The sequence below is a fragment of the Ochotona princeps genome, chromosome 10 (genome assembly GCF_030435755.1).
Source record: "Ochotona princeps isolate mOchPri1 chromosome 10, mOchPri1.hap1, whole genome shotgun sequence".
In the NCBI taxonomy this organism is placed as follows: Eukaryota; Metazoa; Chordata; class Mammalia; order Lagomorpha; family Ochotonidae; genus Ochotona; species Ochotona princeps.
This window is the reverse complement of record NC_080841.1, coordinates 13,063,916-13,082,672: the sequence shown is the minus strand read 5'-3', so window position 1 is coordinate 13,082,672 and position 18,757 is coordinate 13,063,916. Positions and strand designations below refer to the sequence as shown.

At 56.3% G+C, this 18,757-nt stretch overlaps 1 protein-coding gene across 1 annotated transcript; it reads left to right on the top strand.

Annotated features, from left to right (window-relative positions):
• Nucleotides 1-256: 256 nt before the first annotated feature.
• CSRP1 (cysteine and glycine rich protein 1) lies at nucleotides 257-17,923 on the top strand. Its single transcript, XM_004578771.3, has 6 exons — nucleotides 257-395; nucleotides 8,835-8,947; nucleotides 13,930-14,098; nucleotides 14,926-15,055; nucleotides 16,565-16,658; nucleotides 16,940-17,923. The coding sequence occupies exons 2-6, from the start codon at nucleotides 8,836-8,838 to the stop codon at nucleotides 17,014-17,016; spliced, it is 582 nt and encodes a 193-aa protein (XP_004578828.1). The 5' UTR covers nucleotides 257-395; nucleotide 8,835; the 3' UTR covers nucleotides 17,017-17,923.
• The last annotated feature ends 834 nt before the right edge of the window (nucleotides 17,924-18,757 follow it).

The window sequence follows — 18,757 nt, the reverse complement described above, 5'->3', positions numbered from 1 at the left end:
TCTGTCACACAAATGTGTTAAAGTTTCAGTCTCAGCGCATCTCAAGCTCCCCCACTCCCCTAAACTTCTCCATCAAGTGTGTGGTCTCCTCACCAAACGTTAAAAAGGACATCCCAATGGCTGAAATCTGAACGACACCCCGCAGCCAGGGCGGCGGGGCGCATAGTGACACCGGAGCGCGTGCACACCCATCCCTGGATGTCCAGGGTCCCGGCCGTCCTGGCCCGGCCGCACGCGGTGACATCAGCCGGTTCGGGGCAGTGTGCAAAGCCCACTGGTTGGCGCGGGGCGGACCACGCCCTCCCCAGAGCGAAACAAAACGGCGCACGGCGCGGGCGTCCCCATCCGCTGCTCCCGACCGCGCCTGTCCGCTCGCGCGCCCATCCCGCCGCCAGGTGAGTGCGCGGCCGCCTGTCCCCGGCAAAGCCCGCTCTGCCCGCGGCCCCCCAGCGCCTCGCAGGGACGCTCCCGCTCCTCTGTGCCTTGCAAGGAAAGTTTGCCGGGAAAGGAAGGCGGCTTCTGTGGCGGGGGAGCCGTGGCGGGAGAGGACTTGTGGAAAGTGGCCGCCAGGCCAAGGCGGCGTTTCTGTTTGCAGGTGGTCCCCCGGGGATGCCTGGACGTCGTGGGCTACCACAGCGCTGTGCGCTGCTGACCCAGTGCGACCCGGGCAGAACAATTGGCGATTCTGTGATCCACTGTCGCCCATTGTATGGCTGAGAGCTGAGGGTATCCGTGCCATCCCCGCCCTCACCCGCATGCTCCCCGAGAAAAAGGCTCGCGGGTGGAGTGGGGAACATCTGACTTTGAAGCCAGGCCCTGGGCATCCGTGGGTGCAGGCGTGGGTGTTTCCTCTTCAGAAAGAACCAGATGGCGCTAATGGCTTTTCTACACCGCGGGGCCTTGGTCAAGACTGAAACCCGAAAGACTGACTTGTGCGGCAAGAAAAGGGTGGGTGTGGGGTAGGTTTAAAGCAAGTTTCAACCTTCTCCCCTTCAGGTATTTCTTCCCCTAGCCTGGGTGGGAGTGTTCTGCAGGTTCCTGGTTCTTGTTGCTGTCTAGCCTCAAGCAGGTGCTCCTTGGCGGCAATAATGTAGGCACATCCTCTGCCCACAGCCCAGGGCCCCCATCTCTACTCCTTTGGGGTGTAAATAACTGGTTTGCCCCTCTTCCTTCTATCTTGGGTGCTTGTCACAAAGACACAGAGTGAGGAAGGCTCCAGGACAAAGTCTGCCATGAGAAGGGGGCCTGAACTCTGGGTGGGAGGAAGACAAATACGTTTTGGCTCTTGCATTTGAGCATGAATAGACTGCTGACTTTGAGCAAGTGACGTACATGCGGAACCTCCAAGCAGTAGCTCAGTTGCCGCCTTCTTCCTGGTCCTCCCCCTCCCCTCAACTAAGCTGGCTGGCAGTGCTGGCTGCCCGCTGTCCCTGTCATCTCACTGCGTGGAGAGGCTTTGGGGCTGGGGCGCTGAGCTTCGTCCTTGGAGAGAACCAGAGAACCTGCCCTCTGCCCTTGGCCAGCTGTCTGCATGCACGCCCCTTGTATTCCAGCTTGGCTGAGGCCCAATTAGCCACCCTTTGCTTGGCCAGTGGAGAGGGAAGCTGACCTGCAGAGGCTGGGGTTTGTGCTAGAAGAGCAAAGGGAGCATTGAGCTGCCCAATTCGGGGAGGCTGGGAAGGGGCTGTGGGTGTGGAGAACAGAAACCTTGCCTTTGGTCCGCCCTCGCGCCTGCCTTCCTGGCCCAGGTGTTTGCTTTTCTTATTGCACACGGCACTCGGCACTCCTCCCTTGCCAGTGAGTTTTACCAGGCCAGAGATTCTGCTGGGAGTCCTTGGTGTTGACATTTGGTAGTGAGCAATGAACAGGCAGCAATGTGTTTCTGGTCCCTGTTGCCCAACCGTGTGCTCCTGGGAGAGAGTCCCCTGGTCGGTTTCCCCTGTGGGTGGTATTCATGAGCAGGTGGGGAAAGGGAGTCCTGGGCCTCATTGTGCCTCTGTTCTGCTGGCTTTGCTGGTTCGCAGTAAAACCTGGCTTATTGTCTGAAGGTAGCTTGTTAGAGGACTGTAAGCTGGGGAGGCTGGTGCTGAACAGATCCCTGGAGGTGCTAGGGAGACTTGAAAAGACCCTTGTCCCCTGCCCCTTCTTTCCTCCAGGGTCAGCATCTCAAGAAACCCAAAACTAAACCATGAGTGTCAGAGCTGGCCTGACTGTAGGTCATAGGAGGCGGGGCCCTGCCAAGACTTCATGGGAAGCAGGTGCTGATGTGCTCCATTCTGCAGATGAAAACACTGAGGCTTGGGCTGCTCAGTAGCTGGCTCAGGGTTGCTGCTGGCTGGTTGTGGAGTTGCTGTGCGGTCAGGACCCTCATAGTTCCCTTTGCAGATGAACTCCTTCAGGAACCAGCTGCCTTTGTGAAGGGCCTTGGCTAACTAGCTTGGAGAGGAGGAGGAGGTGGTGGGGGACGGGCCCTGGAGAGCATTTACCAACTCCAGGTTTGCGCTGGCCTGGCTGGGGAGGAGGAGGAGCCAGGACCCTTCCACCAAATCTGATGTGTTAGTGAGTGTGGTGACCAGGTTTGCAGAAAAGAAAAGAGTTGCAAGAGGGAGAAGAAAAAAAAAGGAGAAAAATGAGACAGACTGAGGAGGGGGGAGTGAGGGGGGGAGGGGGGAGGAGAGGGTGGGCTCCTGAGGTCAGCCCCAGCCACAGCTGCCTGCTGTTTGCAGTTGTCAGGGATTTATATGGTAATGACGTGGCTGCTGTACGCACAGCCCCAGGAATTCGTCTGCCGCCAGCAGGGAGTGATTCCCTTGTATGGTAAAGTGTGTAAACACAGGGGCAGTTCAGCGTCCAGACTTGGGCTTTTCCAGCACCTCCCAAAGGCCGGAAGGCAGTGTCTGACTGTGGGCTCTGCGGGCGGTGGTGACAGGAAGAGAAGGGAGGTCCCTGCACTGGGTCGCAGCCAGGCAGCCCCACCCCCACTGCTGCCCCAAGAGCTGGCTCTCCAAGTGGGAGTTGGCGTGGGATGGCGCTTCCTGTGTGCTTGTGAGGCCTCATTTGTTTTTACTTTTAAAGAAAACTTACCCAGACCTTGTTCAGTGGAGGATAACTGTTCCCATGCAACGGTGACATCATTCTAAAGCCCAATGCCTGGATCCAGGCACCTGTGAGACCTTGTGATTCTTTGAAATACATGGACCCTGCTTCTATGTGGATGTGATCTGGAGGTTTCCTGGGAGGACTGAGCTAGGAAAGGCAGCAAGGGACAGGTAGGCAAAGGGAGAGGCAGCTCACAGTGGCACATAGCAGGACCACGTTGGGAGAGAGAATGGGTCTGGCCCAGAGAAGGGGCAAGTGTTGGGGTGCCCTAGCCCCGCGATGACCATAGCTCCCTGGTGCTGCGGAGTGGCTCTGACCAGACCTCGGGGCGGGTGTGTAAGTGCCCCTTCTCAGCGTGTCCCTTCTCTATGCCAGCCTTGCCTCCTGACCCCAAGCCATTATCTGCAGGGGAGGCCTGTTTCTTAGGCGGTCAGGTGGCACCACCCAAAAAGAGCTCTGCACGCGATGGGAGGGGCTCTTGTCTCCCTGTCTATCTGCTCTCAGGCCCTGGCGGCTGCTGCCAAGGGGGGCTGGGACATGGAGGAAGGAGGTGGGGTTGCTGGTTGGGTGGGTGGATGGCCCCCTGCAGGCTCAGGCTGTGGTTGATACCAACCAGCAGAGGTGGGGGAGGGGTGGTGTGTGTGTGTAATTAGGCACCCAGGGCACAGGTCTCTACCAAACCCACAGGGTGGGAACGTTCACACTGTGTGTCCACATCTTGAGGAGCCAGTGATGCTACCTTGGGAGGTGTGGGCATTTCCCACTGCAGAAAGAAAGCTGAGGTTTGTCAAGGGTTGGAGCAGGGGAGGGACCCTCCTTCAGCCCGCGAGGTGGATTGTCCATTGCTGAGATGGTGCCTTTGACTTAACCGTCTGGCCCTATCACCTCTCCTGACCTTGTGAGACTGAGGTGGGCTGGGTGGGGTCTGTGCCCTGAGTCAGCCCCTTCCCTGTCTACTGTCCAGCCCCACCCTGCACTTCTCTTCCACAAGGCTGGGTATTGGACATGGATCCTCACGAGACAGCCAGCCTGAGAGGGCTGAGCCCCACACTCAGAGTTAGCTGGCTATAGGAGATGATAGCCCCTTGGTTTCTAGCCTCCAGCCTGCCCCGAGGTGGTGGTGGCCTGACGTTATAGGTAAAGCAGCTGTAGAACAAAGAGCAATGCCCAGTGGTGCTGGAGCACAGCAGGGTGTGGTGTGTTGGCTGGGGTGGGCAGGCACCAGCTCCAGCTGCCTATCACTGACACGCCTGGAAGGCAGGTGCATCTGATTCCTCTCAGCCTCCCCCACTCAAGAACCCAACACACAAGTCAGCTTGGTGCAGAGACATAAGTCCTGCTCATAGTCTTGCCGCCCTGGGGAACGGAACCCTCAAGGAGTACTAGACTTGTCCAGGCTGCTTAGCTGGGCTAGCAAATAGCAGGTGAACTCCTGGCCCCTATTTGGCACACTATTCTCAGGCCACACCCCTTCCAGAGGTAGGCTTGGTGGTAAGCAGAGAAACCTTCTGGCTGGGTACTAGGTGGTATTGAGGTTCTGCTGGGCTAGTCCCAGAGGTAGTGGTCACTGCAGGAGCAAGCTTCTGCCAGGTGCTGAGCCATCACTTCCGTATTATCTCATGTCATCCTCAGAACCCAGTCTCTGAGGATCATAGCCCCATTTCAGAGATGAGCAAATCAAGCTTCAAAAGTAATGTGCCCCAGCCCCTGCATGGAGGAAGGTGCTATCTGACCTGTTTCATGGCTGGTACCCCGGTTGCAGAACCAGCATGGTTTGAACTCTGATCTCAGGAACTTTTCCCTTTCCCCTCCTCCCACCCCCTGGCAGCCGCTGACCCTCAGGACTGGAAAGCCAGATGAGAGGTGGAGCCTATAGGTTTCCTAGAAAGGCAATCCAGCCTTCTCCTCCAGCCAGGCTAGCTAGAGAGAAAAGGAGACAGCAAGCAAGGAAGGGGGCAGCTGGGGTTCCAGGTGGCACTGGGGAGTGAAGGGCATGGCACATGGGCTGCTGGACCATCTCCTGCTGTGGATGCAGCTGCTTTGTTCATCTCATACCCCCCTGTGCCATCACTGGGCTCCTCTGGGGAGACCCCTAGACAGATGGCCAGGCTCAGAGGATTGGCCCAGCACGAGGTGTCCTGGGCAGACTTTCCTGGCTGGCTCCCCTAGTACTTGTTGGATCAGGGCTCCTGACCAGGGCCAGAGAGAACAAGGGAAGGCCTGTAGGAGCTGTGGGTTTCCCCCAGGGAGAAGAGCTTTTGTATCAGGGAACAAAACCATGCTTGGGATGGGAACAACCACGTGGCTAGGGGGAGTTTTCCTCCCCCAGGGATGTTCCTGGGAGCCTGGGCACAGTCACCCCACTCCTGCCAGCTCAGGGGGTTGGAGGAGGCAAGAGCAAGAAAGAAGGGCCAGGCTGTTGCACATGTGCCACTGTATGCAGACACACCCCATGCCAGGGGCACAGCACACAGTTCCAGTCCTGCCTCTTCTGGCTGTGTGGCTACGCACAAGCTGCCTCACCTCTCTGAGCTGTGTGTGCCTTGTCTATGGAGTGGATGTGTTTGCTGCCTCTCCCAGTGACTCAGGCCGGGTCCCAAGATGGGAGGTGGTGGAGTAGTGACTGCCTGAAGAGAACTGGGGGCTCTGTGGCTAGGAAGCAGGCAGAAATGGCTGGTGGGGAGGTGACAGTCACACATGCTGCTCTTCTGGGCCCCTCGTCCTTCACTGTGTCTGGACTTGCAGTCCTGGGTCCTTGCTCAACCAAAGCAGCTTATTTCTGCCCCCTTCAGGACAGAGGGCGGCTGATGGAGCAGTGGAACTTCCTAGACCATGGGTAGGGATTAGTCCCAGAACCTGAGAGTTCTTTGGGGGGATGAAAGGCAGAAACTGAAGGAGTTAGGTGCACCTGCTGACAGATGTATCAGTGATATGCAGCAATTCACCAAACTTCTCTGGAACAGAACCTGGAAAAGAAAAACTCAGGTTTATGCAGTGCCTGATGATCCATGAGGCACAATGGGCAGAGGACAATGTCCCCACAATGTCCCAGGCAGAGGACAATGGGCTCTGGCTTCAGCCCTCCATTCCAGCTTGACCACCCTAGCATCTTACACAGGCAGGCCCAGGAGCTCCCTGCATGCAAGGTCTTGCTGGGGCGGGGCATTGTGGGGACCAAATGCGGGGATAGATGACCAATCCAGAGGATGTGCAAGGCAGATCTGGAAAGCAGGTAGACATCGCTGTGCAGGCTTGAGAATCAGGTACCTGGTACAGGTGTTCCCTGGCATTGGCTATATGAGCCTGGCGCAGAGGGGTTTAAGGCCAAAGATATGTGGGAGTCCTTGACATAGAGGTGACATGGATGGGGGTAATGCAGGAGACTGAGGAGCAAGGGGTTCCAGTGTGGGACCAGAGGGAGCCCCAACTTTTAGGATGTGGAGTGAACCTGTGTCTCTTCCTCCTGTCATCTCAGGGATGATGTAGCCCTGGTGCCTAGGGGTGAACTGGTGCCATAGCCCCACTTCCCACACCTGAAGCCTTGCAGGTCTTTCCTGAGCACCTCTTCTAGGTCCCTGGGGTGCAGAGATCACCCCTGCAGAGCATGTGGCCCCAGCATGGTCTTAGTATCAGGATATCCTTTATTCCCTGCTTGGTGAATCTCTGAACACCTGTAGGAGCACCTCTGCGCCCGGTGCTGGGCTCCATCTGGACCTGGTCCTGAGCAGAAACCGCAGTGACTCCCACCCTTGGCTGTGTCTTGTGTGGTACCATTGCTTTGAGGGACCTGTGTGGGCAGAGCGAGGAGGTCACCTTGCTCCTGGAGCCGCATCAGGAGACGAGCAGGTTCCACGCATTCACTATTCACTGCCCACTCACCACCTGCCTGTCTGCCCTTAGCTGAATCACAGAGCTGAGGTGTCATCATATGTGTCACCTGGGTTCCTGCATGAAGGATCATTTGTGAGCACTTACTGCCGGTCAAGGGCGTCCCCTTCCCTTCCATGTTGTTGCCTCCTCCTCATGCTTATGTGTCCTAAGGCCAAGGACTTGGCGCTCTGTGCCGGCTCTCTGATTTGTTACACATTTTTATTTATTTATTTAAAGATTTATTTATTTTTATTACAAAGTCAGATATACAGAGAGGAGGAGAGACAGAGAGGAAAATCTTCCGTTCGATGATTCACTCCCCAAGTGAGCCCAATGGCCGGTGCTGCACCTAGATGAAGCCGGGAGCCAGGAACCTCTTCCAGGTCTCCCACACGGGTGCAGGGTCCCAACGCCTTGGGCCGTCCTCGACTGCTTTCCCAGGCCACAAGCAGGGAGCTGGATCAGAAGTGGAGCATCTGGGTTTAGACCCGGCGCCCATATGGGATCCCGGAGCGTTCAAGGCGAGGATCCTAGCCGCTAGGCCACGCCGCCGGGACCTGTTACACATTTTAACCTGTTGTTTTAGCGAGCACTGTCTTATGTACAAAACAGCATAGGACGGCTTTGTGTATAATTAAGAGTCAGTAGGGGCCCCCATGTGACAATCTCCCACTTAAGAAAAATACTGCTGGGGCCTTAACATCCTCCTACCCCCAAAGTTGTGTTCATTTTCCTGTCTCAGGGGTGTACTGGTGAGCACTGTTTCCTTGCTTTTCTGTGATACCTGTGTTTTAAATATTTATTGATTTGAAAGGCAGAGCAGAGAGAAAGAGCATTCCTCTGTTAGGCCGCTCCCTAAATGCCCACAACTGCTGGGGCTGGACCAGCTCAAAGCCAAAACTCTATCCTGGTCTCCAAAGTGAGTGGCAGGAACCCAAGTACTTGAGCCATCACCTGCGGCTTTCCAGGAGGCTCACCAGCAGGAAGCTGGAGTTGTGAGCCAGGACTCCAAGCCAGGCACTCACGGGGACTGGAGGTATCCTGAGCTGCCATGCCATGACACCTATCCCGGTGGTCCCTGTCATCCCATCTGTTTGCCCCTCAACAAGCTTAATACACACAGATTCGGATCTTCTGAGTACTGGTCTGCCTGTTGACTTGGTTTCACGCTCTGTGAACTTCATCCCCACTGGTGCACTGGTTCACTTCTGGGGCCCTTTGGCCTCCTTTACAAAGTGGGTCATGCTCAAAGTGTCCCTCAGACTGCCTAGCAGCTGGCTGCAAATGCTAGGGATCTTCCAAATGTTCAAGGACATGCGTATTAGAAAATACCTCTGCCCACGCATAGGTATTCTTACACCAAAACCTTTCGATTCCATTTCCACAAATGTTGGAAGTGCCTTGGTGCAGAGATTGCCATGTAACCAGCTGTTGCTTGCATCTGGCAATCAAGCCTGTGCATAGCAGTTTGAGGAAGCCATTATGGACAGTGGGGAAGTTGTTTACCAGGACGGGGAAGTCCCACCTTCATCTTCCTCTCTTGTTTTGAAAAGCAGCATGGCCATGTGAGGGAGACAGGGAGGGCTTCAGGAGCCTGGAACTCCATCCAAGCCTTCCCACGTGGGTGCAGGGGCCCAAGGACTTGGGTCATCCTCTCCTGCCTTCCCAGGCACACTAGCAGGGAGCTGGATTGGAAGTAGAGCGGCCGGGACTTGAATTGGCCACTGTAACATGGAATGCTGGGATTGAAGACAGTGGCTTAGCTCACTTCCCTGCAGTGCTGGCCCCCGTCCATTGCTTTACACCATGGACAATCTGCATGTGCCTCTCCCTGTGCACTAAATTCCAGTTTCTGACCCTTTCAGAATGCCGAACTGGGGAGGAGGCAAGAAGTGTGGGGTGTGCCAGAAGACGGTGTACTTCGCCGAGGAGGTGCAATGTGAAGGCCACAGCTTTCATAAATCCTGCTTTCTGTGTAGTAAGTACCGCCTGGCTGGGCCCTGCTGACTGCTGATTGCTATGGGGGCGGGGGGATCTAGGCCTGCCAACACCCTGGGGAGCTGGTCCCATGGGATGTAAACAGCTTGACATTTGGCTGTGGTGCCGCTGGGGAGGGGAAGCACTTAGGGCCTCTTTGTTCCTTCCAGAAGTTGTTTTCTAAGGGGGTGAACTGACCAGAGCAAGGGAGTGGGGCAGGGCGGGGAGCAGGGGAAGGGGGGCTGCTTTCAGGGCTGCAGGCCAAGCTGGAAACACTGGATTAGGAAAACTTTCCACTCAACCTTCTCGTTTCTGCCACCACCATCCCTTAGCTTAGAAGAAGGCACTTAGAATGGGCAGTTGTGCTAGCTGATTGTCACCATCTTAAGGAAGGTTACACTGGAGGCAGGAAGGGCAGTATGCCCTGTTCAGTCCCCCATTACCTGGCCAGTTTGGGATGAGAGGCAGCCTGGAGGGACTCCTGCTGCTGACCATCCTGAACAGTTGCTTTGCTGCAGTGCAGGCTGGGGTGAGCAGGAGAGCAGGCAGGTGCGGGAGGTCCAACCTGCAGAGCTCACACCTCTTGGATGGGAAGATGGTTTCCAGGAAGCAGCAATTTGGGCAAGCCTCCCTCGGATTCCTACATGATCATGCCCAAGGTCTGGGTTAGAAGGGTGGGGATGGGTGGAGGGCAGCTCCCACTGGAGGGCAGCTCCCACTGGGTGCAACATCTTGCAGGGTGGGAGTGACAGGCACCCCCTCCCCCTGTTTGAGTGAACAGGTAGGGCTCAGAGCCAGGCCCCAGGAGCTGGTGTCTGATTTCTGTGTTTCCTGTCTGTGTGAGGACGGATGGGGGACTCGGTTTCTCTCTGGCCAAGCTTTCCCTTGCTTATAGTGGGGATGATTGGGCCTCGTGGGGTTGTTGTGAGAACTAAAATGAAAGGAGCTTATAAAGCAAGTGAAGCTCTCAGAGCAGTTGGAGTATAGGGAATGGTAGACTCCCAGACAGCCTTCCATGTGCACTGCTGGGGTCCCCAGCCAGACCTCACAGTCCACCTGGACAGGCAGGAAGTGAGCTCTTATTTATGTTTTCTACCTCAGAGTCTGGGAGACAAAGCAGTTCCCCATTGTTCCTAGTGGCCGTGTTCCCCGTAGGATCCTGCAGGACAAGATCATCTGCCCACAGATGGCAGAAGGGCCTGCAGTGACAGCCTAGGACTACCGTGATGGATGGAGTATGAACAAACCCTGAAGCTGAGCTCTGTCGGCTTCCAAGCTGCAGAGGGCCTGGACGCAGCAGGCTCTCATCAGCGTCAGCAGCTCATGCTCTTTGCAAGAATGCACAAGGCAGTGGTTTTCTTGGAGAGAATCCGGGAGGGCCCGGCGCTGGCTGGGAAGAGGGTCCTAAGCCCCCCTTCCACCCTGTCTTGGCTGAGAGCCTCTGCCCGATGCGTCCTACTTTGGAGAAGCAGCTGTGGGTCAGGCACTGGGGGAAGGCAGGAATGCAGGGGGTGGCAGAGGGAAGGAAGGAGCGGGACTGGGGGAGGGTGGGGTGTTGGGGATTAGACACAGTTGCGGAGATCAGGCTGGTGAGAGGCTGGGGTGGGTGTGTTGTGCAACTAGCAGTTCCAGGGGACAGCCTCCTGTCTGTGGCCCTCAGGTTGGCGTTTGGCTGGGGCATCACAGCTCTGGTTAGATTACTGTGCCCTGCACAGACTCTAGCAGCATCCAGCGACTCCAGCCAGGCTTATTCCCAGCACCTAGAATTGAGCCTGCCACTTAATGGGCTTTTTTTTTTTAAAGGATTTAAAAAAATGTATTTGAAAGGCAGAGTTGCAGAGAGGTAGAGACAGAGATGTCTTCCATCCACTGGTTCACTCCCAAAATGGCTGCAGTAGCCCAGGCTGGGCCAGGCACTCCACATGGGTCAGGGGCCCAAGCTCTTGAGCCATTCTCTGCTGCCTTCCCAGGCACATTAGCAGATAGCTGGATCAGAAGTGGAACAGTCAGAACTTGAACTGGTGGCTGGAACCACAAGGCTGGTCCTTTGGTGGACTTTTGACAAACATTTATTTATGAATGGCAGGCACGTCATTTCCCTTGTTGGGTCAAGTTCAAGTGTGTGCTCAATGTATGACTTAAATTTGGGATAACCCACAAAATATAAGACTTGCCCGTCTAAAGAAAGCTCTGGGTCTGGTGGCCAGCAGGTACTATCCCTTGCTTGCCAGGCCTGGGAGTGGTTCCCCCACCAGAATTCTCTGGCCCCTTGGACCTTTCGCAATGGATTGTGTCAGCTTTTCGACTGGTCTTGGGATGAGCAGGAAGGAGACAGGCAATTAGGGGAAAACCACCTGTGCCCTGGGCTGGCCCTTGACCTGGAAACAGGAGCAGAGGCACTTGCCCTTCTCCTCACCCCCATGATCTCCGGAGGGGCAGCCAGTTCCCATCAGCTCTGAGGCTGGGAGTCTTCCCTCAGGCTGTGTGCCCAGCTCTTCCGGGTGGCTGGGGCTGAGCAGGCAGCCCTGTGGGAAAGTGCTGGTCTGTCCTCACCCTGTGGCAATGGCTGATGGAACTGAACCAGGCAGGTTGGCCCTGGGTTGTTCCCAGTGATCAAAGAGCCCAGAGTGGGGTAGCTCGCTGAGGCCTTGCTTGCCCTCCCAGCGCCCCACCCCCACCCCACTTGGCCACTGGAGGTGGTAATAAACAGCCAGGCCTGCCGTCAGGGTTCTGAGTTGATCCTATCTCTAGCCACCTGCATGAGCCGCAGTGTTCCTCTCAGAGGAAGAGAATCCCTCTGCACTCTCCCCTGGGACTGGGTTGTCACTACCTTAAGTGGCAACTGAAAGCACAGGTACCCAGCAAGGGCACTAACGGATCCTGCCTCGTTTTGGCTTCATGTGATCTAGTAGAAATACATTTAGATCTTGTTTTGACATTCCCCTCTGCTGAATCTACTGGGGCTTTCCACTGAGCTGGGTCCCTAGCCCATCGCCTGCTGGAGGGCCTGGACACAGAGGGTGCTGGATGAGGGCCGGGTCAGGCAACCCGGCCTCTGAGATAATCTCCAACAGAGTGGGTAGCAGGGAGTGGTGGTCAGCCCAGCAAGGGGACTGTATGCTGGGAGGTGGGGTTGCGGGGAGGGTGTCAGCTTGCAGTCTGAGGTGTTCTCCAGGAGTTCCTGGGTTTCCACCTGGAGACCTGAGCCTCAAGCCACCTGCAGTTTCTTTCCCCACTCTTATCTCAGCTCTCTGCCTCCACCCTGGTTCTGGAATGCCCCGTCCTGCTCCGTCTTTCGGGAACCCATTCCAGGCCAGTGCTGACTTCCCGCCCTAGAAGGGAATGCTACAGTCCTGGCCTCTTGTTCCCTCCTTTCCCCAGAGCCAAGCCCCAAGGGGGTGGTGGGAGGGTCCATATTTGGATGGCCAGAGAGCTGGAATGAAGAGGAGATCAACAGGGCAGCACAAGAGGGGCCTTATTTAGTCTGAAGTCTCTGGACCTGGGGCTCTGGGCTAGAAAGGAGTGGTGGAGGCCTGGACCCTTTAAAGGAAGGGATGAGAGCCAGGGCATGACTTGCGCGTGTCCCTGGCGTTCTGCCTGTAGGATGTAGTCCATGTGGGCATGCTGAGCTATAAGTGTTTAAGGAATGTCCTGGGACCCATTTAGGATTACAGGGTGAGACCTGAAAAAATATTTGAGTGAGGCTGTTCTCTTAACAGAGGTAATTGAAAGTCAGAAGCTATGATTGGGCCCAGTGCTATGGTACAGCCTCAGCCACTGCCAGTGATGCCAGCATCCCACATGAATGCTGAGTTTGAGTCCCGGCTGCTCCACTTCCTATCTACCTCCCTGCTAATGCTCCTTGGGAAAGCAGCAGCAGATGGCTCAAGTCTTTGAGCCCCAGCCACCCATGTAGTTCCAGGCTCCCAGCTTGGCCCAGCCCTATATGTAACCATTTGGAGATGAATGAGCAAGTGAAAAATTTATTTCTTTCTCTAAAAGAGAAAGAGGAAAACAAATAAACAGCTATAATCCCATGAGATCTAGGCTGCTCCTTCCCCTTCCTTGTCTCCATTGGTATTGGTAAGAGGTGTCTGTATTTGTTATGCACCTGCTGTGTGTAGGGCAGTATGCTGGGCACCTGGCATAGCAGATCTCATCATGCAGACATTATCATATCATCTGCAGATAAGAACACTAAACCTGGAATACAAAATGATCTGCTCCGGATGGACAGGGAGAGCCCTGGAACTTGGTTCTGATCCTCCTGGCAGTCCTGGCCCCAGGGCTCAACCCCAGATGGCACCCAGCTTTCAGGTTCAGCCCGTTCCCATCTTTCTGAAACCTTACAGTCAGGAACTGTGTCCCAGGGTCTGACGTCACATGTTCCTGGGGCAGAGTGTCTTTTGAGATTCAAAACTGCACACCCTGTTGTGATGAGTGAGACCCCATTTCACGTCCAAGCCCACCTTGTTGGGCACTGCTGGGTGGGTCACTGCAGTGACCCTGCCCTGCCTCCCTGGAGCTGTTCATGTCTACCTTCCTGAGTTCCATTGTTGGAGACAGGAAGACCCTGCCCTTCTTCCTTCCTTTCTGGTCTCTCCTTTTGGAACACGCCGTCTGTTGGTCAACGCCGGAGTGCACGGCCTCAGCTAGCCTCCTCGGGCTTGAGGTTGGCTTAGGCTGCTGCCTCTGAAACTTGGGCAGAGTTTGCACTTGGGCAAACTTGCACTGCAGCCTGAGGAGGTACAGGGTGCCCCTATGGATTCCCAGAAAACAAGGCTGGGTCAGCACCCTGGAGTTGCCCATGTAGAACCCTCCCCTGTCCTCCAGCAGCTTGGCCAGCAGCCCGTCCTCCACCTTGAGACCTCTCCTGAATGTTGGGGGATGTCCTGTATGCAAAGTGCTTGGGAGCCTCAGTTGCACAGGCCGGGGGACTTGCAGAAACAAGCGGCTCACTCTGCCCACACTTCCCCTCTACAGTGGTGTGCAAGAAGAATCTGGACAGCACCACTGTGGCCGTGCATGGAGAGGAGATCTACTGCAAGTCCTGCTATGGCAAGAAGTATGGGCCCAAAGGCTATGGCTATGGGCAGGGCGCAGGCACGCTGAGCACCGACAAGGGGGAGTCGCTGGGCATCAAGCAAGAGGAGTGAGTATAATCCCCGCCCCTCACTTTCCTGACTGTCACTTGTCCTTCTCCCCACTGCCTCTACCGCTGCCCTGGGTTGGATGTGTCTGCAGTGGGTTCGGTTAAGCAGCAGAGGGCCCCAAATGCAAATTCTTTCAAAGGGAGTCATGGGGCCCCCACCTGCCATGGCCTGGGCTGGAGGAGCCTGCAGGCCAGGTGCCCCCTACTGTGCAGAGTTGGTGCTGGGAGGGGACCAGGGAATGTCTCAGTCCAGGTTCCTTAGTGACTGGCCAGGCCTCACTGCCCGGCCAGGACTTAGAGCCACTCCCTCTGTCCAGCATCCTTGCTTCTGGGCCCACTGAGGAGAAGACATTTTCAGTCCTTGGAAAAGTCCCAGAGTGTCCCCGGGTGCTCCCTACTTCCACCTCCAATGCCCCTGGTCTCTGACCTGCTGGTGAGCAGCCAGCCTGGCTAGATCCTCAGTGCTGGGGGGATGGCCAGAGGTGGCGGGTGAGTTACAAATCCCTGCCAAGGTCACAGGCCCCATGGGAATATGCATCAGCAGACTTCTGGAAGCTGCAGGAACAAGGAGCAGAGGAGGGGGAGCCTGAGTCAGTGGGGCATTTGATGATCTCCAGGGGATGTGATGGGTGGGGGAGGGAAGGAGGATGTCTCATTGAGGATAACTTTGTGCTGGGCCTTAGATTGTCCGTCTGTAAAATGGGTGATGGCCCTAGAGGCCCTGATGGCCCCAGCCTTTGTTACTGCCTGCCCTGGCAAGCGAAGGTAGGGCTGCAGTGCTGGTCGCAGCCTTCATTTTTAGTATACACATGTCCTTCCCCACGCAGGGCTCCCGGCCACAGGCCCACCACCAACCCCAATGCATCCAAGTTTGCCCAGAAGGTTGGTGGCTCTGAACGCTGTCCCCGCTGCAGCCAGGCAGTCTATGCTGCGGAGAAGGTGATAGGCGCCGGGAAGGTAAGGCTGCCAGGGGGGCGTGTGGGCACAGGAGGGGCACCTGCCTGCATCTGGGTAGGTGGCAGCCTGCTCTGCTCAGGTGACCTGAACACTGGGCTTTAACCCCTTCCCCTCCGCTGCCGAGGAGCTCCTGGCACCAAGAGCAGTAACATCCCCAGCACTAGTGTCCCAGGTGTCCCCAGTGTTGGGGACCATAGAAGCTAAGGGGGTGTGGACAGTGTTGGGGAGGGGTCCACAAGCCCCCTAAAATGATAATGCAGAGTTGTGAGAGAACATGTCTCTTTAAGATTTATTTATTTGGTCCTGGCGCAATAGCTCCATTGGCTAATTCTCCAACTAAGTGCCGGGATCCCATACAGGTGCCAGTTTGTATCCCAGCTGCTCCATTTCTCATCCAGCTTCCTGCTTATGACCTGGGAAAGCAGCAAAGGATGACTCAAAAAGCCTTGGGACCCTGTACCCACATGGCAGACCAGGAAGAAGCTCCTGACTCCTGGCTTTAAATTGGTTCAGTTCCTGCTGTTCTGCCATATGGGGAGTGAACCAGTAGGTACAAGATCTTTGTGGATCTGCATTTCCAATGAAAGTAAATAAATCTTAAAATCAGAATTATAGGGAGATGCCCCAGTCCCAGTAGGTTCACTCTGCAGGGCCAAGTCCCTGTCCTCCATATGGGAGATTTGGATTGAGTCCCAGCGTTATGTGTGCTGGGTCTGGCACTGTGGGCTGCCTAGCCTGCTTTTCCCTGGGGTGCTGCTTGCTCTGCGTTGCCCAGGCACCTGTTAGAATCACAGAAGAGTATTGTGGCCCTGGAGAAACTGAATTCCTTGGGCCTTTTTCTGCTGCACCCAAGGCCTTGTGGTGATCCAGCCTCCTTCCATGCAATTCCAGTAGCAGTGACCCCAGGCTATGCTGCCATCTCCCCCTGGGTGGTCACAGCTCCTCCAAGAGGGAGCACGTTCTCCTGGCTGTGCAAGGCCAGGGCCTTTGAGCATGGAATGAGGCCCCACAGCCAGCACTTCAGTTGCCAGTCTGGTCCATGACAACCCAGCAATGGTAGCAGGCACCTGCTCTGTGGCCAGGCATCCTTCATCCACATAGCTTGTCTCCAGGTCCATGTTGCAGGGGAGACAGCAGAAGTCTCCTGGCTGTGGACCTCCCACAAGCTGTTCAGCCAGCAAGAGGCAGGATACAGGTGGGGACAGAGAGGATGGGAAAGGGCAGAGCCTTGCTCATGTCACTTATCCAGGGGCAGGCTGGGTCTAGAACAGGCTCAGCCAGCCCTGCTGATGGCCAAACTGCAGCCTTGGTGGTCATCCCACCCCTAGCCTGTCTATAGTGGTGCCTAGGCCACCCTTCACTGAAGAGGGTACCACGTGGTATGTGGTCCCCGAGCTGCTCCTGTGCTGCCCAGTACGTGGCCCTCGTCCTCCCAGCAGCCCCAGGAGGATCAGGACTAGGGTGCTGTTGGTGCTGGTAACGTCATCAACTGTTTCCTCCCCCACCTAGTCCTGGCACAAGTCCTGCTTCCGCTGTGCCAAGTGCGGCAAAGGCCTTGAGTCCACCACCCTGGCAGACAAGGACGGCGAGATTTACTGCAAAGGTGAGTGGCTTCCCTTTGGTGAGAGATCTGGAGGCCTGGGGTGGGAAGCTCGGTGGTTAGAGCTTCGCCAGGCTGGGGCAGGTGGGCTGGAATCTAGGTTCATAGCAGACAGTGCTGTGTCCATTGTCTCTGGCGGGAGAGACAGGTCCAGGGTGGAGCCTAGAGCCACCTCACTCTTGAATTTGCACTGCTGGCCAGGCCCCATCTTCAGCGAGGGGTGCAGCGAGAGGGGAAGAGGCAAGGGGAGCTCATTCCTGTGCCTTTTCTCTCTCTCTCTTCAGGATGCTATGCTAAAAACTTCGGACCCAAGGGTTTTGGCTTCGGACAAGGAGCTGGGGCCTTGGTCCACTCTGAGTGAGGCTACCACTGACCACTACACCCTGCCTGCTCCTGTGCTTTTTGTCGCTGCCATCCCCTCCCTAGCAGCCTCGCCAACCTCCAGGATTCTCCACCAAACGCGCCCCACCCCACACCAGCCCTGTCACCCATCACTCACAACATGAACTTGGGCTTCTGGTTCCCTTTGTCTGGAAATCTACCTGCCGTCCCACCCCACCCAGGGGCTACCCTGTCTGGCATCTGTCACCTTCTCCAGTAGGGGACCTCTGCATTTCAAGTCCCCCCCCATCATCACTTGGCCAAAACACCTGAGGCCACACATTGGTACCCAGAGGAGCAGCAGCATGGGGCCCGGACAGGAGGGGCTGTCCTGTGGGCAAAGAGGGGAGGGATGGGCTTCTTCTTGTTCCATAGAATCAGCCTCAGGAGTCGCTGTACACACAGCCAGGGCTTGGGTCTCCGACAGGTGTCACCTACTTCTTAAGGCCTTTGCTGGGGAAAGGGAGCTGGCATTGTTGCCCTCAGCAGGCCTCCAGTTCCCTGGTCAGTAAACATCCCAGTGGACTACATTCAACACACATTCCTGTTTATCCAGATGGGAGGGTAGCTTTGGCCTGGCCCTGGGTCCTGAGACCGCTATAGGCAGCTTCCCAGCCCAGCAGGGCACTGGCCAGCACTACACTTGCCTGATCCTAGGATGTGGGGAGACAGACACAGCCTCCTGCCCGGGCCTTGGAACCTTTGACCCAGGACCCTGCCCCCCCTTTCACCACACCCTCCTCTGGTCACACCACCCTGAGGCCCCCAGGTCAGGAGCAGTGGGAGGGAGGGGGCGGGGTCATACCACTCCCAGGCTCTGAAAGGACCACTGCTGGGGTTGCAGGCGGGGGCTGATTTATCTGATTAATAAAACTATTAGAACAGAGCTTCCGGATTCTGGTCCTGTGTCTATGGCTGTTGCTGGCAGTTCGCCGACTGGGAGGGAATTAGCAGAAACAATCTAATTAGCAGTAGGCCTGGTGGAAATGAGTTAGATGAGTTTGTTCCAGCTTTTTCCAAGGGCCGCTTGCTTAGCGCCAGTCCCAGCTGAGCACCACCCTGCCTGGTGTGATGTGGGTAGCTGGAGAACACGCCTGGTCCCGCCCAGCCTCAGCCCCACATCTGCATGTGGGAATTGCATTGGATTCTGGGGCCTGGGGCTCAGCCAGGGCCCCTTAAATGTGTGTGTTGGGAACTTCCAGTTTGGAAAGCCCCGGCAGGAGAGGGGAACTTGGCCCCAAGGAACTAACAGGTCAGATCCAGAAAGCTCACTCGGTGGGGAAGTGCCAAGCTCCACCTGCTGCCTGTGCCTGCCGTCCCTGTCCCCCTACCAGATTCTGCCGGGGCAGGAGGCGGGGCGTGGCTGCCAGCCCTGTCTGCCTGCCTTGTCTGCCCGCCGCATCTGCCCCTGGTGGACAGCTGCGGGAGCCTCGGGGCTGGACTGCAGTGTCCACAGGCTCTGGAGAAGGTGCACGAAGGTGGCTGCCAGGAGGCTTTTGTCCCCACCCAGGGATGAATTGAGACGTGAGACAGGGTAGTGGGAAGCACACTAGCCAAGTTTAAGGATGAGAAAGAATGAAGAAAAGCACACTCACCAGGCCAGCCAGCATCCTGGCAAAGAACTGGTGCCTCGTCTATCCAGACTGGAGATTTGATGCACAGGAATAGTGGTCCTCCTCCCTGTCCTGGGAAATTGGGGGAAAAGGGGATTTCCTGATGTC